Source organism: Dermacentor silvarum, chromosome 1 (assembly GCF_013339745.2).
Source record: "Dermacentor silvarum isolate Dsil-2018 chromosome 1, BIME_Dsil_1.4, whole genome shotgun sequence".
Taxonomy (NCBI): Eukaryota; Metazoa; Arthropoda; class Arachnida; order Ixodida; family Ixodidae; genus Dermacentor; species Dermacentor silvarum.
Window position 1 is genome coordinate 318,392,176 of NC_051154.1, and position 24,105 is coordinate 318,416,280.

Genomic DNA, 24,105 nt, shown 5'->3' on the forward strand with positions numbered 1-24,105 from the left:
CGTGAATGCATGTTATTACTTAGAAAGTACTTGAATTAGTGTATCTGCGTGCACGGAGAGACTATACGTGCCGCGCTATTGTACGCCTATGCAGCAGCGGCATAATGGTGAACTGCGCGGTGTCGCCGTCTTCTTTTATAGGAAGCCACGGCGCGAGCGGCTTTTCATTTGAATGACGAAGCTGCCAGTACTAACAGACAGCTTAAACGTCGAGATCTAAGAATTTGAATTCAATTTGAAAATTGTGGTGACTGCAGATCGAGTTGGAGCACTTACTACTTTTCAAAATAAAACAACGTTAACGCTAATTTGTACGATGTCAATGAATGGCATTTACGGGACTACGTAAATGCTGACGATCATTAAAAGGTAAAGAAGTTACAAATACAATACTTGTTTATTTCGAAAGCTGCGCGTCTCTAAGCAGCACTAAAACACATGCACCGCACGCAGCGGTTGTGGAGGTAAAAAAAAAAAAAAACATTTGAAAACAACCGCTGGCAACTGCTGCATCTAATCCCTCTCCGACCGTGACATCCCATTACTGTGGTTATGGAATGCGCACACAATTCACGCGGCTGTTTCACCAAAAAAAAAAAAAAAGAAAATAACGCGAACAAAAATAAACGACGGAAGCTCGCTCACCTTTCCGACAACAACAACAACAATTTGACGAACGGCTGCTGCACCCAGCCGCTCGTCAAATAGTTATGGCCTTCCATGAATTTCTATGATTTTAGTTGCTCGCGCGACACAAAACTTGTTACGTGCACAAGATAGTCCTTGATGTCGGTGAGATCCACGCCGGGCAGCAGCCCGACATAGCGCTAAGTTCAGCGTGTTTAAGCTCAACTGGGTCGGCGCCGCCGCACAAGCGCACTTTTTGTTCGTAGCGCAATCGCTCATGTTTATCTGAATCGCGTGCGTATGCACTTAAGTGCATTATAGTCACCGAACACACCAATGGACTATAAACCTGAAGTGCAACCTTCCGCTGAATCGTCCGTTGCGCTACTGCCAGCGCCTACGCCTATAGGCCACCTAAGGACGGCGACCGCCAACATGGTGGCAGCCGAGGACGACGGTAGCGCTCCTCGTGGATGACGTCAAGTGCATACACCCTATAGCCTACTCAGCCTTTCCCACAAGTTGCGAAGAGCCCTTACACAAACCTCTTAACTCGAGGCACATGCCTCCGTTGTACCACTAGCCCTGCATGTGCGTATGCTTGCTCACGCAATAATGTTGTTATAATATAGTCCGCGGGAGTTTCTCACCACCATGGATGGTGGATGTGACATCATTAATAGTAAATGATCATTAGCGTCTTTCGCGAGCGCAAGGAACGCCTGCGAAAAGCTACTTGCGTGAGCTGCGTGGAGGCCACACATTCCTTCTGGGGTTTGACGTGCCAAAACCAGTTCTTATTATGAGGCACGCCGTAGTGGAGCGCTCCGGATTAATTTTGACCACCTGGGGTTCTTTAACGGGCACTACAACGCAAGCACATGGGCGTTTTTGCATTTCGCCTCCATCGAAATGCGGCCGCCGCGGCCGGGATTCGATCCCGCGACCTCGTGCTCAGCAGCGCAATGCTTTAGCTGACTGAGCCACCGCGGCGGGTTGGAGGCCACACAAGAAAGACGACTGACTGAGTGAATAATTGACCGATTGGTTGACTGCTTGCTTGATCGCATTTAACCTTCTAAAGCTACACGGGGGCTATGGTGAACACCGTAGTGGAGAAGTGCGGAGTAATTTTGACCACCTGGGCTTCTTAAACGCGCACGTGAAGCTCAGCACATGAGCGTTATAGCGTTGCGCACCTCAGAGGGAGTGATCCAACTGGGCGGGAAATTGAAACCGCGCGGCTCTCTGCAGAGCAGAATGCCATAGCCACTAAGCGACAGAGACTTGCCGTCGAAGACGAAGCCAGCAAAAGCGATAAACGTACTCGAAGGCAGGGGCGTAGCCAGGGGGGGGGGGGTTCAACCCCCCCCCCCTCCCCCCACTTATCCGCCCTTTTTTCTCGTCGCTTCGCGCTGACATATTTCAAGAAACCGGTGCTACTATCACAATTTCATTCCTGGGCGCTTCCGTTTTGGTTGGTAATTTACAGCGAATCATATGGAAAAAAAACTGTCACGGTGTTTGTCAAGGCTTTGACACTCTGTGAGGTTTTGGGCGAGAATGTGGCGGCCGCATTCTGCAGCAATAAATGCGGCAGCCGCATTTTAGATGAAGGCGAAAATGCTCGAGGCCCGTTTAGATTTAGGTGCACGTTAAAGACCCCAGGTGGTCTAAATTTCCGGTATGCATTTCCGCCGCTACCCTTCAGGTGCCGGTTAGGTCGCGCTCGCGCAGGATCTTAGTCTGCGCTCGAAACGTCTCTTGTATGCGATTGCGCCCCTACGGAAGGCTGGTAGTTACTGTTGTGTTGTTGAATCCCAAACCAGCAATTACGGAAGGCTGGTAGTTGCTGTTGTGTTGTGGAATCCCAAACCAGCAATGTACACACGAAGGGGTTGATGCCAGCAGTGAAATTCCACCGACTCGCAACAGAATGCACGAAACAGACAGCCGATAGACAAGCATGGATTACTGCTGTGCGCAGTACAGCGTAAGTAAACACTTATTGCAGGCGCCGACAGTTCTCGTCGGAGTTCACGCGTCCTGAGAAATTGATTATGTGCACTATGCACTGAACAAGACCGGAGTTCATTCCTGCATCACTAGTACACCAATCAGTCGAGATTCTGTGATGTACAAGGCCGCTTCCTGTTTGCACCGGCGTAAGTGAAGCAGAAATGAGTTGCACGTACTACTTAAAATGCGTACACATGCCATATCTATGCTGTGCGGTGAAATATTCTGTACAATTCTGAATCTGTTGACGTAACGGCAAATGATGGCTGCACGCTCGCACACAGCGGAAGACACAGCGGCACATGCACTTGCCACCGGAAATGCAACCTCCTCGTATGAGGGAGCAGGCCGACGAAAGCTTCGGAAAAAAAAAAAAGCATTACGCGTTCTTGCGCGTATTTAAGTCTTCTAGCGCAAAGACGCAGCGAACAAGCTATTGCATGGGAGTAGGTATATAGCCTGGTTAGAGTGTACTAGACAATGACCATATTCTAGTACACTCTAAGCCTGGTCACACGTGCATTTTCACGTGTATAGCCGTCCTTGACTTGTGAAACGCACTTCGCCCCGACGAGGACGACGCCATCTGTATACGCTTAATTAACGAAGATTAACAATTAATGATGTCTTCTCCGATCGGGCGGGTCGTCTCAATGATGCGTTTTCGAAGACTGGTCCATTCATTGGCGCGATGAGAGACCGTTGCTCCAAACGCCCACTGTACCTGTCGTACTTACTGTATTTTACTGAGCTTACTTTACGTTTTACCTAAATTCTTCACAAGCACACGCGAGGGGGCTGCTTAAACTACCGGTATTTATTATCGAACACGGCACACAGAGGAAAGCAGACGCTTGCCCCCCCGTTCGGGCCGGTGAACCCCCCCCCCCCCCCCCCCCCCCGAAAAAAATTTCTGGCTACGCCCCTGCTCGAAGGGCAGCGCGCGAAATAATGAACTAGCTGGGCGTCGTTGAAGCGATGTGGTGGCACGGGCCACGTTATTCTCCGACGCACACCTGTTCCGAAAATTGTGAGGTGATCACGCGTCACCGTGCAAGCACAGTAAGAGCGAAGAAAAGGCCACGTCGGAGAGGGATCTACGTATACGTGGATTCGTCTCCGACGTGGCCTTTTCTTCGCTCTTATGCAATGACTTCCAGCTCAACTGTGGGGGCGCCACTTTCGGTGACAAGTGCGTAGAATTAGTATGTATTAACTCTATGGACAAGTGCTTGTAGTGATGAACACATTCACAGAGCGCTCTCCGCTTGTGCTGCTCGGTTTCAGATACGCGCATGTACGCCATTTTCGTCTCGCGGATTCGCAATGGGTTCCATGGCTGCAGTTAGACTTCAGCGGCGAGGGTGACGGCCTGGATGATGTTCGCATGTCTGGGCCCATGACCAGCCTTCTGGAGCTGCTTGTTGATGAGCTCGTATTCAAGTGAGCTACTGCATAAGCACAGTCTTCGGCGGGGCATTCTACAGGAGCATTAACAAGACTCCTCGGCAATAGTGCTATTATTGTAAATTGAAGGAAAAATTGGACAATAGGGAGATTTAGAAATATCGTCCCCGTGGCGTTGCGCCCCCAAAGCATCCCGCCCTGTTTGCGTTCTTTTGAATGTGTTTTTGTGTACGCGCGGCCGATAGCGTACCCTATTTCCCCATTTCTAAATCTCCCTAGTGCCCGGGAAAGTGCTGAGGAACAATCTTCTGATTTTGGTGCTTGATAACTTAGAAAAAGTCATATGGAGGAAAAAATAGTCCGTAATTGGTTGTGCAAGCAACATCAAGATGAGAAAATGCGGTTTGTACAAGTGACAGTAGCGCTATAAAGGCACAAACACACAAAGTATGCAACAAAGTTTTGGCTCCTGAAAGCACTAGTCCGCACTGTTATACAAGTGCGGCGTCAGCTGCGGTGCCAGTGCTAGCCTCGCCCAAAGGTCGGTGCATGTAAGCGCGAACGCTTTCGAATGCCTGTAAATATAGAAGCTGTGAGCCGGGTATCGAACTCGGATTGTACCGAAAAAAAAAGAAAAAAAAATTATTTGTGCGCGAACTGGTACTGAACCGGAAGGTTAAAGTTTCTTTTTTTTTTTTGACTACGGTGTGAAACCCAAAAGAAAGAAAAAAAAATCCCATTAATGTGCGCCACCTTCCAGAGCTTTTCATTCGCCTGGACTTGTGGCTCAACTATGCTACCTGGTTTGTGAACACACGAGCTTTGTCCAATTTCACAAGTTGCAGGGCCCTTAGTACAGGTTTTCAACGTGTCGCGTCGGAAGGCAGGCTAGTTAATTACACACCCGTGAACACTTGAAATTATTGACCGTCAAACATTTCTCCGTTAAGAAGAGCTTTCTAGCTGGGCGGTCGCTTTTGATCACACTGATATGTAAACTGAAGTGGGCGCTTTAGAAAATTACGCATTATTACTTTTGAGGTCTGCTTCCACGACGTGACTTTTAAAGCGAAGCTTTCTTTTCCTATGCTATCACGGGTTGTTGTTGAAAATGTTTATTTCATACTACTCTCATCACCGTCGCCTAGTACCACATTGCAATACGTGACTTAACCTCGCCGAGTCAACGTTAAAGAGAATGGGCATTTAAATGGTTGTATATAATTTATTAAACCGCTTCACTAACGCTTCAGTTCCCGCAGATTCCATCATTTGCGTTGCATCTGCACAACAGTTTTCGGGATCTATACTGGCAGCCTCAAGACGAGCACACATACTTTGTTTAGTCTTTTCGTGGAGCTCACGAGCACACTCGAGCTTTTGCACAAAATAACTTCGTTCTGTTTTCCCGTGAATATATAATTCGGTTATGCAAACAAACGTGGAACATGCTTGAACCGGTTTGAACCCTTATTTTCTCACTCCATTAATGAACCGGAATTGAGACGCTTTCGCTGAACCGGGACGAAAATCGGAACAAAGAAACGTTTCGATACTGGGCTGATTCATTCATGCGGTTTATAACATCGCAATGCAGCAATTGGGAGTCGCCGTTCTGAAGGGCTCCACATTTATTTTAGACCACCCGGGGTTCTTTCACGTGCGCCTGAGTCTAAGTGCACGAGTCTTCTTGCATTTCGACCCAATCGATACGCGGCCACCGCAACCGGGAGTCGGACACGCGGCTGCGCGTGTTCAGCGGCAGAGCAACATAGCCGCTGAGCCACTGTGCGCGGAGGAGTGGGAATGTACCGGACTACCAATACGAGTATACGCGTGAACACGACAAGTGATATACGTTGGCGAGTGAGCGTCGAGCCAATTTGGCAAGGTGTGATATCTTTTTTTTTACATTTTTTATGAATACCTCAAATTCCCCAGGCACGAGGTCTTACAAGAGAGATGGACCATAATTTAGTGATATTGATTTGATGGCAAGCTTGAAACCATGTGAACTGCAGTGGAGCACAGCGTCTTTGAGAAGAGTAAAAAACAAAATAATAATAATAATAATAATAATAATAATAATAATAATAATAATAATAATAATAATAATAATAATAATAATAATAATAATGGTAATGAAAGAGCGCAGGTGAGCACCAGTCTGCACCGGTGGGAGGTAGACTGCTTTGGCATGGTATTGAGGCCAGACGGGCGATGAGCAGGCAGAATTAACGAGGTGCTAAAAGAGTGTTGTTAAAACTTGTGGTAAAAGCACAGCCTAAATGTAAGACGCCTTATATATATCTATAGGTTTAGGTTAGCAAGATGTACTTCCGATTTTTGTTTTGTGATACCGGTGTGATAGGAGTAACCAGAATGAATGTAGCGAGCTGCAAGAATTTGAACCGCTTCAAGTGTATTAGAGAGGTTAGCTTGGATTGAGCGCCAAACAGAGCATGTGTATTCCAACTTAGGCCAGACACTTGTTATATAGGCTAGTATTTTGACGGAGGCGGAGAAATAAGACGGAAATACTGTCGAACGTATTCAAGGGTGCGATTGACTTCGTTGGGGATACTTGCTATAATATGAGATGACCAAGAAAAAAATACTCGAAAAGGTGACGGCCAAGGTACTCGTACGTGTCGACAGAAGATATTCCGGCGTTGCAGATGACATATTTCGGTGGACAGAAATCCTTACTGCGGGTAAAAGGAACTAGTAACGTTTTAGTAGTGTTCAGTGACATTAGTAAAAATTAGAAGCCCAGCTCAAAAGTAGCCATTTCGACACGATTGCTTAAATCAAGCTCGAACTGCAGAACGCCCGACCCCTTCCGGAAATAAGACGTCCAGGACATGCAGGGAAAGTGACAGAAACGCTGGAAGCGCTGTATTGCTGCGCAAGGGGACTATTTCAAGACAGTGTTTGAATACACATATAAATTACTTTCTTCAGGACAGAGCCACACTCGACCCTTTTTGATATCACATTAAAAGAGATGTTAGCGGGAAGATCGCTAATATAAATTAGAGAATGAGGGGGTCTCAAGACACTGCAGCCCTGAGGTACCCCGGAACGAACAGGATTTCTAGCCAAGGAAAAATTGCTAGCGTAAACGAACTGCTCTCTATTAGTGAATAAATGAGGGATGCAGTCTGAAACAAAGGATTAAGGTTTAAGCTAGCGGTCCCCTTAAAGCCTTGAGCTTTGGTACCTATATCTTGTTACTCTGCTTTCATTTTCGTGAGTGAATAAATAAAATTCTGCTTCTTCTTTAACGTTTTAGAAGAAGCAGTTGACGTGGGACTTGTCCAAAGCCTTTAGAAGGTCTAAAAGAGGGCGTCAACGGGAATGTTCAAGTCAAGGCTAGAGCTTATGTCATCAAAAAGAAGCGTTAATTGTGTGTCATAAGGTATACCTTTATGAAAACCATGATGATTAGGAAAGAGAAGTTAACTGACAATAAACGTCTTGTATAGAGTGTCTCAGTAAATTACATGTTCCGTTATAGTTTGGAACACATGCTGGTTAGGAAGATAAGGTGGTAACTGCTGCACGAAGACGGTTAACATTTCTTCGGCACTGGAATATTATTGTCCACCTTCCAATCGTCTGGTACCACTCCTAATGATAATGACTTGAAAGAGATGGATTTCCCTTACAATGCATCTCGTGTTTTTTATAATTTTTTTTATTTTTAAATTTATGCCATCAACACCTGATGAGGATGATAGCTTTACAGAATCAATTATATTTGCAATGCCTGCAGGACTCGAGGTAATACCGGGCATAGTGTGATGGTCGCAAGCTGGAAAATTAGGTAAATATTAACTAGGCTATAAAGGTTTGTAAAAACAGATGTAAATGTGCGGTTAAGCGTTTTGCCAGTTTCACAGTCAGGGACGTGCTCGTTTGGGTCGTAGTATAGGGCCAGTGGTTGCGAAAGACTGGGATACAAAAGTTCCCAAAACTGTTCTCGAGTTACTACGCGCCGTGTTAGGAACGGTTTACGAAAAAAGGCGCGTTCAGTTTTTCCGCAGCGCAATAATTCTTTCATGCGCATTCGCTGTTAGAAGTTTTAACATCACAGAATAGTCTTTTCTTTTGCTATTCAGGCACTACATCGTCGAGTATAACCAAGGGGATGATTCCTTTTCTGATACGGTTATTGTAGGCATGTATGCATTTCACGCATGTGTAGGCAAGTATATCTGAAGCGAGAGAGCTTGTCTAAGTAGTTGTCGCTTGTTAAGTAAAGATGGCACGTAAAAACTGGCTGCCGGCGCATGAAAACGCATCGTGACCATAGGCTGAAGAATGGAAAAACGCAAATTATGGATGTGTTTAGCGTATGATAAAACTAACGCGAACCAACTGTCTGTTTGGTTATACTCGACGATGTAGTGCCTCAATAGCAAAAGAAAAGACTATTCCGTGATGTTAAAACTTAGCGTAAGACTGAGCGAGTTCAGAGAAGTCAACGTGTACAATCAGTACTGTCATGGAATAATATAGGGATCGGAATGTGTAGGCATTTTGGGGCTCACGAAGACCTCACTTGACGTCACTATACGCGAATGCTTATCGCCACATGCAGCTACACCATACATTCTCCGGAAGACGGCCAGTGGGGGGTGCCACTCCCCAACGGTGACTGGAGCGGCCTGGTGGGCATGGTCTACAACAACGTGAGTTTGTTTACCAAAAACTGTCCTAAACATTCTCGTTAATTTTTTAAGAACTGTATGCCATGCACACTGCTTTGTACCTTATATGGAGTAGTAAACACATGTTCTGATGACATGCGTACCTAAAGTCGTGCACCGAGACTCTCGTGACATTGCGGCGAGCTGTAACGGGATTGATGTATTTCCAAGGTTGACGTTACGAGCTAACTGAAAAACGAATGAACGAAAGATGAACACATTTTGCGTGCTCGATAACGACCGATAAGGGTTGGTAGTTGTGTTTATACGGGTCGGGTCAATTTTGATAAAATTGATGATGACACCGGGCTGCGTGGAGATGGGCAAGTGGCCCAATGCTCAAGCATACTTAGACAACGCCAGTGGAGTTCATGCATGATTTTTTTTGCCTTTCAAAGATGGCGGCTTCCCATTTAATTATCTAAAATTCCAGAGGGCCGACTTGGCTCTGGGCCCGGTCGCCATCACGAACAGCTGCTCGCGTGCGGTCACGTTCACCTCTCAAGTGACCACAGACTACCTGACCATACTGGCCGGTTTCTCAGACATCGTTGAAGCCAGCATGCTTGGCCCACTCATGGCGTTTGAATGGCAGGTGAGCTGACGTCGTTTGCACGGAGCGTGGGCTAAATGAAAACGCGCTGCAGGTGTCACGTACGGTAAGGTACGGTACACAACGTCGTTAGCTGAGAGGGGATGCAGCCGAGAGCAAACGTGGGTGGAGAAAGGTTGGCAGAACGCTAGCTTCGTTTAAGTGCTCCCTGAACCCGCAACGCCCACTCTCAGAACACGAGATATAGCATTAAACTTTCTTTTTTTCGGTTAAAAGTATCCTGCAGATCACTACGTGAGTGACCAGAGCTGCTGCTGCTTGGTCATGTGTCGAGGCTCTAACGTGCTTAAAACCTGTGGAAGGTGAGGATCCAAGTTTCTGGCGCACTTCCGAGTTTTGAAGTGCTGGGATATGAGTCCAACCACTGCAACATAGCCCGAAGCCAACTGCGAGTCTTGTAATATCGTCAAAGTTTCGATGTTCAGCGGGATGCGCCATGCCGTACACGCTCTTCCGGTACATTAATCTGTGCTCGCCGTTGTGCAGACGCCCACCCTTCATTCGAGAGTACCCAAGCCCACCAGTGTCGGAACGAAGGAAGCGAGTTTTGAGTGTAACTGCTGATTCCGTGAGTAAGGGGGAACACACCGACACGCACGAAAGCCGATCGACTCAGCAGCTGCGGTCAAGTCCCGCTTTCTCTGTCGTGCAGCTTAGGCGGAAGCGATGAGGTCAATACGGCTGTACACGAGGCATTGTTTCTTGATTTTCACGACGGGTGTCACGCTGTCAAAGAGTGGGCAATTGCGCGCGTTGCTTCTTTTTTTAATGATTCCATATTGCGTGAAATTTTTGTAAGCAACATCACGAACAACATCACGTGGCAAAACCTGCTTAAAGGGATACAGACACGAAATCTGAAAATTTTACGAAACTGCTGGAAATGAATCCTCAGTGTGTGATTACACCGAAAAGAAGTAGTCACTTAGCTCATTTTTGAGCGGATGGTTTTATCTTTGGCGTTTTTGACGTGACCTCACGACACCCTCGTCGGATAGCCAGCGGGCCGGCCGCGGTCATTTGAAGCGCGCCGACGCCGCCATCGCGAGAATGTATTCCAGTTCTGGAGCATTTACCAGCGATGAGTGCACGTCTGAAGACGAGGACCATTCCAACTTGACAAGAAATATTACCGCTTACGGTTACGAGCCTTCCGCGTTAAGCGACGAAGAAGAGCAGGTGGCCGTGGAAGAGCCGGTCAGGTTTTCGCGAACCGTAGCGCGAAGATTTCGCTCTGCACCAGACACTTGTGCAATAATTATTTGTCATTTCCTCTGTAAACTTGCTTTTTCAAGAGCGCACACAGGCGAGGCAGCTGCGGGGTACTTCAGCAATGCGTGGATGACTGAATAGTAGTTTATGCCGTCGGCGTGAGCAACTGCTGTGAGGTATCAGTACCTCTGAGACTCTCACGTCCACTTCACCAGCCGACTGACAGATGGCAGCACCTGTCTGTCGTTCTGCTCAGTTTTTTTCTGTGGAGAAGCAGAGCTGTGTGTGTGTCTGATCTCGTGAGTCGCGCTCGCTAGCCTTGTATTGTTTTACTATGCTTTGCCGACATTTTTAAAGACATTACTGCCTTCGTGCCCAGCCTCGGGCATCTCGCCCCAGCCTCGCCCTCACACTGCTCAAAAAGGCAGCAAGTGAACGAAAACAGTACCGACATCTTTTCGCCTCCTCTTTTCCAACGCGCCGCTCATCATTTCTGCCTTGCGTTTTTGTGAGAAGACCGATGGCACATCGTCAGGCTATAAGCATTGCCTTTTGTAGCGTTAGCTACACTGGCCTAGCCAAGCCCGTTTCGCGCGGCACATCAAGAGCCGTGCTGCGCATGCGCAAGGATCAGTGATGTCGCGCGGCTTGCGCACCGGAGCCACCGGAGCCGGCACCTCTCGCGCACTCCGCCGCCGCCGCGCGCGACTCACCGCCGCCGGTCTGCGCATTCCAGAGGAGTGACGTCGTAGCCGTGGTAGACGCACTGGCGCCGGCGCGCGCTCGCTGTGCAGTCGCCGTCTGACACTGCGCTGGAGCCGCTGCGCTTCATACTGGCGTTTGCCAGTGTGGTATAGCCATGGAGAAGGAGAGCGCAAATGCTGCTCAACAGCGCAGAAGAACGGAGAAGCTTGACTCATCGGATCCCGAAGTAGTTGCCTGGCAATTAGCGGTTGAGCGTAGGAGACAACCAGGAAAGCTAAGAATAATCAGCTGAACCTTTGCTAACGCTACGTATATCCTGGCATAGCCGAGCTAAGCCACTGCAACTTTTTTAACTTCAAATGCCGAGGCTTGCACAGCCGGGCTGGTCACATAATCACCGTCCGCGATGTTGTCCGCGCAAATAAAGTCATTTCTCAGAGGGCTCCAGGCTGTGCGTGATGGCTGACAGGCAGGTATCCAAAGTTTACGCACCTTCTCGTCTCTGGGAAACGTGTGCGACGTCGTGTCACGAACGACGATGCTGTTATAACCTATAAACGTTGGTTATAACAGCAATGTCTGGGCATTTTCTTCCGCCGCGACGAACCAAGCGACGACCGCGGGAGGGCGCATGTAAGACGCACCACCTGCGTGGAGCGCCGACGGGGATAATGTTTCGGACTATAGTGTTCTAGTTCACTATATTTCGGACGGACCACGTGCGAAGAGCGCCGAAAGGGGTTAAAGAAACATTGCAAGGGACCGACACACCCGGAAACACTGCGACGGCTGTGGCTGACCTTGGCCGCGCGCGCGCGCGCGCGCGGGTGGGTGTTACGACGTCAAATTTCAGCTTCTGCCGGCGGCCGCTTGGAGGCAAGGAGCCACAGAAAATCGAAAAAAAAAAAGATGTTTCTTGTGTTTTTTTTTTTCAAAGCATCTTGTTGTATTCGTCATTTTCAACAGTTCAACTTTTGTTCCGATGCAAAAAACCACTCGCCAACTTTTGTGTCCTTATCCCTTTAAAACTTGCACGTTTGGTTCTTACGTGCTCAAATAAATATGCATGGCGTTATAAAGTGGTAAGTATAGGAAGCAACAGGCTAATTAGGTGATAAGGTTTCCTATGTGTTGACAGGTGTGGCTTGGCCTCATGTGCTCTCTCCTGGCGTGCTTGTTCATGGTCATCGTAGTGGATGTGGTGGCCAGCGGCTGGGCAAGTGAGACACGCGGACTCTTCGGACGTTACTGGTGGCTCTTCGCGGCCATTTGCTCGGTATGTAAGCTCTCACCCGTCGGCTCGTTTGGGGAAGCGTCTACGTCTCGAGTATCGAGCTTGGGTGCGCACGTCACCTGGGTTAGAAGTACTGGCCATGCTATTTGAACGAGCACATTGAGTAACTAGCGCACTTGGATAGATCGGAACTGAGATGCATGAGGAACCACATTGAAGATATGCTCTCGATTTGCTAGCGCTTATAGTATACCCATCTAGTATACCCATTATAGTGTCTCCACAAGAAAAGTAGAAAGTTATCTATCAAGAAAGGGGTCAGGCAAGGAGACACAATCTCTGCAATACTATTCACTGCATGCTTAGAAGAAGTTTTCAAGCTCTTAGACTTGGACGGCTTAGGCGTAATGATCAACGGCGAATATCTCAGCAACCTTCGGTTTGCAGATGACATCGTCCTGTTCAGCAACAATGGGAACGAATTACAACAAATGATTGAGGACCTTAATCAAGAAAGTGTAAGAGTGGGGTTGAATATTAATAAGCAGAAGACAAAGATAATGTTCCATAGCCTGACAAGGGAACAAGAATTCAGGATCGCCAGTCAGCCTCTAGAGTCTGTAAAGGAGTACGTTTATCTGGGTCAGTTACTGACAGGAGACCCTGACCACGAGAAGTAAATTTACAGAAGAATAAAATTGGGTTGGAGTGCGTACGGCAGGCATTACCAAATGTTGACTGGGAGCTTACCACTGTCGTTGGAAAGAAAAGTGTACAATCATTGCATTCTACCGGTGTTAACATATGGGGCAGAAACTTGGAGGCTAACAAAGAAGCTCGAGAACAAGTTAAGGACCGCAGAAAGAGCGATGGCGCGAAAAATGTTAGGCCTAACGTTAAGAGACAGGAAGAGAGCGGTGTGGATCAAAGAGCAAACGGGGATAGCCGATATTCTAGTTGACATTAAGAGAGAAAAAAAAATGGAGCTGGGCAAGCCATGTCATGCGTAGGATGGATAACCCGTGGACCATTAGAGTTACAGAACGGATACCAAGAGAAGGGAAACGCAGTCCAGGACGGCAGAAAACTAGGGGGGGGGGGAAGTTAGGAAATTTGCAGGCGCAAATTGGAATCAGCTAGCGCAAGACAGGGGTAATTGGAGATCGCAGGGAGAGGCCTTCGTCCTGCAGTGGACATAAATATAGGCTGATAATGATAGTATACCCATCAGGCTGGTCTGTAAAAGCCTGGCTTTCGGCAGTGACAATGTCTGCTTAAATGTCACATAGGGGCTCGACGGTGTTGTCATACGGGCTGTTATTTCCTTTCTCGCAAGCCGTGACGCACCGTCCAATGTTAGGGGCATGCATAGTGGCGGCAATCGAGCTTGTTAAGCTATAGCATTTTCGCGCAAATGCACTGAAAATGGTGCATCTCTAAAATTTACGCGTCGCAGCTGTCATCTGATATTGAAATGCTTCAAGGGGTCCTAACCAAGTTCGGGAATTGCAAACACACAATTGTTGTGCGTAGATCACACAATGGCAATGGCGTGTGCAAAGTAGTACAGGAATGTCGACCTGAGAAACACCTGAAAATCACACCAAAGCTCGCGTGCTCTTCTCGAAGGAGCCATTGAGGAGGCCCGCGCAATCGAACTTTTGGGTCAGCCGCAGCGCGCTTGCGGCGCACGAACAACCTGCTGCAACAATTACGATCAAGTGGGGGATTCCCGTGGAGCTCTGAGCGCGCAAAATCGTCTCTGGAAACGAGCTGCACAGCCAGATAAGAAGAGGGAAAGAGTAAAGCAGGCGGTGTTCACTAAAATGTGTCCTGCTTGCATGCTACCTTACACGTGGTAAGGAATGAGGAATTGAAACAGAGAAGACAGGAGCGCAGACCAATAACGCGAACTAGAGGCACAGAGTGTCTATACAACCGGGCTGTCCAGTCTGTCGCCTTCAGGTACTGCATTGTATATCGGAGCTGTAGAAGTACTGTACAAGATCTCATGTGGCTTTCTGGGCTGAAGAGCTGTGAGACCAGGCTCCTAGCATCTGTAAAAGGTCGATCGTCCGGTGTACTCAAGGCACACGCTCTGGAGGTACTGTATATGCTGCCAAGGGTAGCATGTACAGGAGGGGGCGTTCTACTCCGGCGGCTGCTGCGTATGGGACGGCCGCGCGAGCCCTATCTTGAAAGCGATCTACGATGCGGACAGAGTCTCTAGGCGCACCGAGGGCCGACAGCTTCGTGTGCGCTATAGCACCCATACGCTTGCGCGTCACGCACGTTTACGAAGTGAAACGTCTGTGAACCTTTTTGGGTGAAGGCAATTGGTCAATAAACCCACGATATACCTGAAGGCATCAAAGCTGCCACATTCAAGACCCTCGCTATGTAATGAACGAGAAGAAAGGAAACCGAGGGGCATGATCTTTATTAGTCATATCGTAAGAAGCCAACAAACAAATGCACCAAGGACAGCATAGGGGAATCTAATCTACGTAGATCTTAATTGAAATTGATAAATGATAAATAAACGGAAATGAAAGTAGATGAAAAAACCAGCGGCCCCAGGTGGGATACGAACTATATATATATATATATATATATATATATATATATATAATGAAGGAAATGCTCACACGATTAACAACAACAAAAATACTATTATTTTACTGATATTTCGGCCAGTGGTCCGGCTTTCATCGGAGTGAATGAGAATACACAAGACGTTCGTTCCCAAGGTGTCGGAAAGTCACGTGGAAAGGACATGTAGCTCCAAACAAAGTTTAAGGGGAAAAAATATAAAAATAAAAATAAACAGACGTTTTTTTTTTTTTTTTTTTTTTAACGAGGAACTAACAGATGGACAGAGAACCACACGTGGATAGCTGCGATGAGTCATGGAGGTGGAGGCGTTGTCCTCACCGGCGAAGAAGCCGAAAAAAAAAAAAATTCACGGTGGCGGAATGGAGAAAAAGGGGGAAAACACATGTGGGTGACTGTGATGAGCCGCCCCTAAGGCAGGCAGCGCGTTCCCCATTCTCAAGGGCCCACCATCGTTTAAGATAAGAAGACGACACTCCACCGCAGACACGCCGTGCGAAGGGGGCATGCGACACAATAGCGTCTTCAGAGTGAAAAAGAGAGAGGATATGCGGACGTGTCAGCACGAAGCAAGACCGTTTTACATGCGTCGCGGTAAGATTACAAGGAATTTACTTTCGGCTATAACCACTTGTTCTAATCAGAAGGCAAGCATGTGGGTTTCCCGGTGCTTTCATTAATACCCGAGGCGGCGGTGGTATTAAACTGATAGATAGGATATGGTGGTCCCTCGAGACTGGGGAGAGCGCTGCCTTAGGGGCGGCTCATCACAGCGACCCACATGTGTTTTCCCCCTTTCCGCCACCGTGAAATTTTATTTTCCCGCTTCTTCGACGGTGAGGACAACGCCTCGCAGCTATTCACATGTGGTTCTGTAACAGAGGGACAGAGAACAACAACAACAACAACAAAAAAAAGGTGTGTTGTATTTGTTTATACACTATTGTTTAGAGCCACATGTCCTTTCCACGTGAGTTTCCGACATCTTGGGAACGAACGTCTTGTGTATTCCCATTTACTCCGATAAGGCCGGACCACCGGCCGAAACGTCAGTAAAATAATAGTATTTTTGTTGTGGTTACACGTGTGAGCATTTCTTTCATAATATGTTCACCAGGTTCAGCGTAGACTTCCAATTAACTATATATATATATATATATATCATAAGAAGCCAACAAACAGTCACACCGAGGACAACATAGGGGAAATTACTTGTACTTACTAATGGTTTGTGAGTTTGTGAGTGGTGGCACTGACTTACACTCCGAGGGTTAATTCTGTTTGTAAGACAAATACCCCAGTAAGTGGATGGGAAAAATGCGCCGCGGTAGCTCAATGGTGAGAGCATCGCACGCGTAATGCGAAGACGTGGGTTCATTTCCCACCTGCGGCCAGTTGTTTTTTCATCCATTTTCGTTTTCAATAATTTATCATTTCTTTAATTCATTTAGAAAGTACAAGTAATTTCCCCTATGTTGTCCTCGGTGTCATTGTTTGTTGGCTTCTTATGATATGATTAATAAAAGTCGGGCCCCTCGGTTCCCTTTCTTCTCGCTCATTACATAACGAGGGTCTCCAATCCGGCAACATTGATGCCTTGAGGTAGCATATGTGGGTTCATTGACCATCACCCAAAAAGATCACGTGCTCGCGACGCCTGCGGCAGAAAGGATGTTCCACATCCGCCGCCTAGTATAGGAGCAGAGATCCAAGAAGCTGCGATTGTCCTTGGCGCACGGGGGAAAGTCCTTCACTGCCCCCATTTTGCCTTGATCAGAGCATACACCAGAAGAATCGACGAGATGTCCCAGCACAGAACTTTCACGCCTACCGAAGTGGCATTTGGATGAATTGAGTTGTAGCCCCGCCTGACGGAAAACAGGACCGTCGATAGGCGCGTTCGAGGTGCGTCGCAAAAGTCTGAGAAAAAACGATCACATCGTCCATGCAGGTAGCAGAGGCAGGTGGACCACTTGAAACCGTGTAGGAGGGCGTCCATCATTCGTTCAAATGTGGCCGGGGCATTACATAAGCCGAAAGGCATCACTTTGAACTGATAAAGGCCATCGGGAGTAATAAACGCCGTCTCCTCACGGTCTCCGTCTCATCGACGGCAATCTGCCAGTACCGGGAGCGAATGTCTATGGACGAAAAATGTTGTGCTCCATGGAGGCAATCCAAGGCATCGTCAATGCGTGGTAGCGGATAGACGTCCTTCTTTGTTACCTTGTTTAGGTGCCGATAATCCATGCACGGTCTCCAAGGTCGAATAAGTCCCAGTACGAGGTAAGCAAGCAACGTAGGTCATGGGCACGCTGAGGCGGAAGGTCAGGAGCAATAATTTTCATTAAGGCATTCAAGTCTGAAGGGGCAGAAGGTGCAGCAAGAGTTGCACTCTAGGAGTTGTCAGAAGTTAAAGCCGAAATGTGGTGTTCTCGGGCCGGCGTGATTTGCGCAAGTAATATGCCGCGCGGGAGAACTTGTGCACAAAGTCCAGAGTTCACTAGCGGAAGACAGGACGTGTTGTCCGTAATGGTAATGACGGTGTGAGGAAACTCAACGTTATGCGAGAGCAGGACATCCGGATTAGTCACCGTCTGGTACAGGCGGAACGGGGGAAACACCTATGTAGGTAACGATAAGGTGAGGGAGGCGAATATGGTCTGTGGAACGTAGCCGGATCGGAGCACTATAGGGGGGATCAATAGCAACAATATACAGGCTGTTCCAGCGAACTTTCAAAATTTATTTAAGGTTGCCTGAGGCAGATAGCCCAATTCTAGTTAATGGGCTGGTCTACTCAAAGAGGTGGACATTACTTGCACAATATATTGAAATGCATAATCCACTAATTAACAAAATTCACTAATGAAGTTTTTAACTAATTACCTGATGGCCAATATTGCAATTTACAAATTGTAGCCGTTGAGTTCGCAAGGCGGATCCACTTGGAATAAATTCTCGGGATTACACCAGTTTCGAGATATTAATTCGCGAACTCGAGATATTAATTGCGTGCCTCCTCTTTCGGGCATTATCTTTCTATCCTCCGTCGAATGCGAACAGGGCACATGCGGTGCATTCTTGCACCTACATTTTCCCTCAATCGAATGCTATGAAATACAACAAATAAAATAACGAACATTTTATTTCTTAATGTATCGGTTTTCGTTTTGAATGCTATGAATTTGTGATGACTAACGGACATCGAGTGAATTATTAAATTTTGCACTTTTTTGCCGCGAGTGGCGACAGTGAGGCGAAAGCTTACAAGCGGATACATTCTAGAGGGTCGCACGCATGAGTGAGTTCATACGATGAGCAGTCGCCAGGGGCCCTGTAGTGCTATTCTCGATAAAGTCAGTCATGACATTGATGTGTCCATTTCCTGTCTATTAGGGGAATGGCAACGCAGCGCTGTGGCATGACTGTTCGCCGCAGGTGCTTCACTGAGGCGGCTATTAAGGCCGCCGCTTTACCAACTGAAACTGAAACGACGCTCTAGCCATAGAGACGGGAGCGACGGCTGTCGGTGCAAATTGGCTGCGCGGTATTCTAGGGTCCGTAGAGACGCAGCACAGTGAAAATGCACCAGTTTATCTGCGTGCGCGAAGTCTCCGCGATGCATTGAGAACAGGAGTGTGCGGCCAAGCGACACAATTCGTCGCTTGTCACCGCTTGCCCAGTAAAGGTGCCTCCATGCGCATGTACCCAGAATTTGAGTGTGTTGTTCACTCCAATGTGCTTGCCGATTGCCTCTGATGCTGAGCTAACAGCGATCGCAGATGGATATCGTAAGGACAGTGCAGCAATCGCATTTGGCGGGTGAGGGCTCTTGTGTGCAGTTAGGAAATTAGACTTCGAACGCAGGAAGGTGTTGCAATTGTTTAGTGTGCCGTGCTTGTGATGAAGAAATGCCATCGCACTGGGTGTGTTTGCGCTGACCGTGAACGTGTTTGCGACACTGCGGCTCCGATACATCACCGATGACAGAGCAGCCATCTCAGACAGCTGCGATATGTTGTCGTTGAAAAACACGACGTACTGCTCAGGATCGTCGTCCACCACGGCGCATTGACGCCTTGCAAGAAGCTACAGTGACGTGCCGATAATTCGTCGCCGCAATGCAGGCAATGAACCGCGTCGACGTTTTTTTTTTTTTTTTTTTTTTTTTGATAGTGGTGCTCAGCACATCAACGATTACAGCGCGTTGTGCGTGTTTTATTTCGGCGGTCAAGATTGTTGATGACTCTCACTTACGCACCACGTCGCTGTAACCGAAAAATAAGTTGGGCGTGACCCAACCGTGGTGGGCGCGCACAAGAGTTACATGCCTCGCGCGGGGCGTGACCTATGGTTTTGATTGACAGGCGAACTCGTGCTTAACTCATACATCACGAAACCCCCCTCGAGTTGAACTCGTGAACATGGCGGCGGCAGCAGCTTGTGTCATCGCATCCAGCGGCAGTAAGCGTAAATATGACTGTCTGGACCCGTTCACCTACATGACCGACGTAGAGTTTCAGCGTCATTTTTGCCTTTCCAACACGTCAGTGCGCTGGCTGCGTGACGAGTTAACTCGTCTGCGGAGACAGCGTGGCGGGCAAATTATGCTTTCCGAGCACAGATAGGTGTGACTATAAGCTGCGGAGGAAAAGTTCGTGCGATCGATTCATCTCTCCCTGGCATCAAGCGCTGTTCGTCCACCGCGGCCCAGTGCCAGACCAGGTCCGGCGGCATCATCGGAGTACTGGAGCACCTGCAAGCACCTGTGGTTCAAACCGGACCAACCAACCTGCAAAGGCGAAGTGGGCACATTTAACAGGAAGACTCAGAATGGACGCCGGGCTGCTTTCCGGTGCAACAGGTGCCGAAAGCAGTTGTCGCAGTTACACGGTACCGCTGCACTGCACGGGCGGAGAGGCGAAGGAAGTTAGTTCACCAACACGGACCGCCTCGGCCGTCCGAACGTCCACCTCTCGAGACGGCAAGTGATTTGGCTCACGTACTGCGTGAGCAAAAGCGTAGACTTGCGGCTATTGAAGGAGATAACCGGCGACTTGTTTCCTCTCTCGGAGCACGCCTCGTCGCCTGGAGGAACTACGCCCGTGAGGTCGTGAGGGACGAGCTGCTGGCGTGACCTCCACTTGGTGGCCCCGGGAAGATAGCGCAAATTGACGAGTGCCTTCCTTGCGGCGACGGTACCATCGAGGCCGCCTAATGACGGGCGAAAACGTTCCGCCGAGCCGCCAAAATTACGGCGGTGTTAAAGATGGTGGCCCATGGGTATTCGGCATGATCTGCGCGACCAGAGGGGTGCTGCGACTTTTCAAGGTCGACGTGGCGACGCTAGGCGCCATTATTGCAGCCAACGTTCAACTGGGGATATTATTCATAGTGACGAATTGACCGCATACAACTGTATCCCAAATTTAGTGGATGCTGACGGGGCCTCAATCTGCATTGGTAGACAGTCAACCACAGCGTGAACTTGGTGGACCCCTACAAGAGCGTTCACACGCACAAAAAAAAGTATAAAGTTATTGTCAAAAAGTGAAGCGCCACATCGTCAGCGGCGGGTACTGGGTAACTGCACCGATGCCGGAGTCCCACCTGGGATGGATGTGGTGTCACTCAACGGCCACGTGCGCTGCGAAGACCCTTTCTTGCGTTTCTTAAAAGACACGGATCACTGGGCTATCCAGTATGAAGGCTCTTTCCTGCGGTTGTTAGAAGCCATCGCTCGGCGCTCGCCAGTATGAAGGTGCATCACAAAGTTAAAAAAAATTAAGTGTAGTTTTGCGACCGTTAGCTTTCAACCATTCATGCGTGCTTACTCGGTAAGCGCGCCGCCAACCACTTCTGCGCTAGCCGACGCTCACTTCGTCTCGCAGCCTTACTTTAGCGCGAGTAACGAGCGATCTGTTGAAAGTCCAGTGGCGAAAACCAAGCGCACACCAATCTCTGCTCGGAAATGCTAGCGCAAGCACGTAGTGAGCCGCGCCAATTCAATCCAGAGGAAAAAAGAGGAGGGCGAGCGTCCCCTCGTGGTATAACGCGAAACGTAATAAACTACAAATTAGTCTAATACACATTCAGTGTACATCTTGTAAACTTTAAAATGCTTATAAACCACGTTAATATCACTAATATTATTGTACTAAATGCATTTATTTTATAACTTGCTTGTGCCTGCAATGCACTCGGTGGAAAGACAAACAAGTGAAAGAAAGCACGACCATGAACCGACCGTATGATCGCGTGAGCCCCAGTTTGTCGACCGCCCATATGGCAACGCCCCAGAGATGATAGCCACTCAGAGTGAATATAGATAAACCAATGAAACTGGAGGCGTGCCGACGGACAAACTTTGTCTTGTTACCATTAGTTCTTTCGTCTTGGGGCGTCGCCAGAGCTAGTGAAGATCCCGAGTTTCGCCAAACTCGGCGCATCCTGCATAGCACCCCTGACCTGTAATCGACGACATAATACAGACCAATAGTTCTGTCCCTTTAAGATACACTGCATGTGCTGCGGATTATTCCCATGCTGCTTTAACGGTTCATATTAGGGGAGCACGCACACAAGCCTTGTCTCACAGTTCGGACGAAGCTCTAGGCGCAGCAGTGTTCAACACCCAACCGTGGTTCCCTGCTGCGCCTCCGTTGGTCGCCAAGCGCACGACTTCAGGTGTTCTTGGCTCAACCTCGCCGCACTTTCGAGTGCAGAGGCCGTGCCCGTGTGAGGAGAACCGGTCGACGGCAGGCATGCGATGAAGTCGGTCGCTCACATCGGTGACCACTGTTGCGTCCCGAATCGGCCGGGCGCATTCTTTGATTGTTTCCCATCGAGGCAGGCCCTTTCATCAGCGTCGCCCAGACGGCGACAGTGCCCGACACCGACGAGACGGGCAAACAAGCGCCCCAACTCGGCAGCGCGCATCCTGTGGGTGCTTTCCCCGATGCCACCCCCTTCATCAGCGGCCGCCTACCTGGCGACGCGGCCCGACACTTGCAGTGACGCGAGGACAAAGAAGCTCACTTAGAAGCGACCGACCACAACCGCCACCCTTCGTTAGACGCGGGTATAGTGAACTAGATAGGGTGAACTAGATAGAGTGAACTAGATCTAGTTCACTCTAACGCGGGGATTAGCGCGAAGGCCATTCTCCCGACCCTGGCAAGATGTCCGTCGGAGGGCAAGTAATTAAGCCACCGACTTTCGTGGAAGGAGTGTGATCCCGCCTGTTTCCGGATTGCCTCGTCCTTGCTTGGAAGGTGCAGCACTCATTAGAGGCGGAGTTCGGTGAACAATACGACCCCTCTGATTGTCCGCATCAAGGTCATCTGATTCCCTAGCCGGGTCAACTAGGGAAGACGAATGTTTTATAAGGAGACACCTTGAACACAGTGGTGTGTCCTGACGTGTTCTGATATGTGCTCAGACATGTAGTGAGCTGAGACTTTCAAAGTGCTCCCCCGTGGAGTGGGCTTCCATATTTGGAGCCACTGTAAATATGTAGAATAAACCCCTTTTTTCTCTCGCTATTACTCCCGGCTGAAGGATCACCGGCCTAAACGCTACCCGTGTCCCAACACCACTGCCCCGAGTGCCCGGAATGGAAGTGACGTAGATGCATCGGTGTTGTCACTCTTCTATCCATATTGTCTTCGACTCGCCTCGGGCAAGTGGGGAATAACTCGCGGCACCACTGATACAGAGCGTTGGAAACGGTGGTCTGCCAATGAGCCTGCGAAAAGCCCGTTGCGATGGGGAAGGTCCCAGAGGCGGGAAATTGATTGTCAACGTATAGTGCGCAGTATATGTCGGGAATCTCTAGGAACTTCCCTAACATTACCAGTTTCCGCAATAATACTTAAATGAGAACACTACTCTTCAAGCCTCCCCATTTTATCTCGTGCATGTCACGTGGTCTGCGACAAAATGCACGCGATACAAGAAATAAAAAAAGGAAAGATGAAAAAGGCGAACGTCACTGCACGGTCCTTCCCAAAACTACCGCGAATCCAAAGTGATTGCCCCGTTACATTTCTTTTTTTCTTTTATGTTTCATACATTTCAGTTCATGGTCCCTGATTTTTCTTTTGTCATTGCCATTTACCTGCTGCCGTTGTTACAACAAGAACCTCATTTGAAACAGCTTCCTGAAAGATCGCAATTTCAAAAAGCGTTCTACAGCATTTTATAAAAGCAGGCTTACTAAAAGTTGGAGGTGGTTGTATGCGGGACAAACAATTTGACTAAGAAGAAGCACAGCAGGAACACTATGGCTTATATTAAGAGGTACACTAAAGAGAAAAATAATTTGAGCTGTGTTATTAAATTGCCTTTCTACAATACCGCCACTCTTGCTTTGAGCAGGGTCAGACAGAAAAGACACAAAAACGAGACATGGGTGGCAACGCCGCGTGGAAGTTCCCGTACCTGCTGGCAGTGACGTCATGAATTTTGGCGGCGTTTAGTTAACTTTTCATAGGTAAAAATGACTACATTGGTTCTAAAGACACCGAAGACGTGAACTCGTCAAGTTTCGAGAACTCGTATTGAGCCATAACGGCCTCAATTCTATCAGACTTCCCAACCATCACGAAACCTCCAAGCTCGAGCTGCCAGTACGTCACAACGTCACACAACACGTTGTCACTACTGGCCCTCCAGTGTTCTCTTCTAATAGCCAACTTATTACCGCGAAATTAAGAAATAGTGTTTTGAAATAATACTTTATAGTCTGCAAGAACCGCTTTAGCATTTAAGTATGAGTGACGCAGATTCAGCTTGCATATTCTAGAACGGTTATATAACTAAAGAAATGTGATCCTGATTGTGTGGAATAGGTTGACGTGCTTCAAATGGCCCTGACGGATCGGGTCATGTGCCGATGTCTTTTTCTCTGTACAACCATGGTCCCGTTTGTTCTCAGAGATATCTGAACTATTTTG

The 24,105-nt window shown here is 48.3% G+C and overlaps 1 protein-coding gene and 1 non-coding gene across 2 annotated transcripts; both read left to right on the plus strand.

Annotated features, from left to right (window-relative positions):
• Window positions 1-786: 786 nt before the first annotated feature.
• On the plus strand, window positions 787-23,611 carry LOC125943195 (probable glutamate receptor). Its single transcript, XM_049661766.1, has 6 exons — window positions 787-792; window positions 3,992-4,089; window positions 8,660-8,750; window positions 9,202-9,363; window positions 12,437-12,574; window positions 23,528-23,611. Exons 1-6 carry the CDS (start codon window positions 787-789, stop codon window positions 23,609-23,611), a joined length of 579 nt encoding a protein of 192 aa, XP_049517723.1.
• Trnat-cgu (transfer RNA threonine (anticodon CGU)) lies at window positions 16,467-16,538 on the plus strand. Its single transcript has one exon. It is a non-coding gene; the product is annotated as a tRNA-Thr (tRNA).
• Window positions 23,612-24,105: the final 494 nt, after the last annotated feature.

Bases quoted from the DNA above. Each gene is read 5' to 3' on its own strand.
- LOC125943195 (XM_049661766.1), top strand. The intron at 9,364-12,436 runs GTGAGCTGACGT...ATGTGTTGACAG, and splicing joins TCATGGCGTTTGAATGGCAG to GTGTGGCTTGGCCTCATGTG. The intron at 12,575-23,527 runs GTATGTAAGCTC...TGCTTTGAGCAG, and splicing joins TCTTCGCGGCCATTTGCTCG to GGTCAGACAGAAAAGACACA.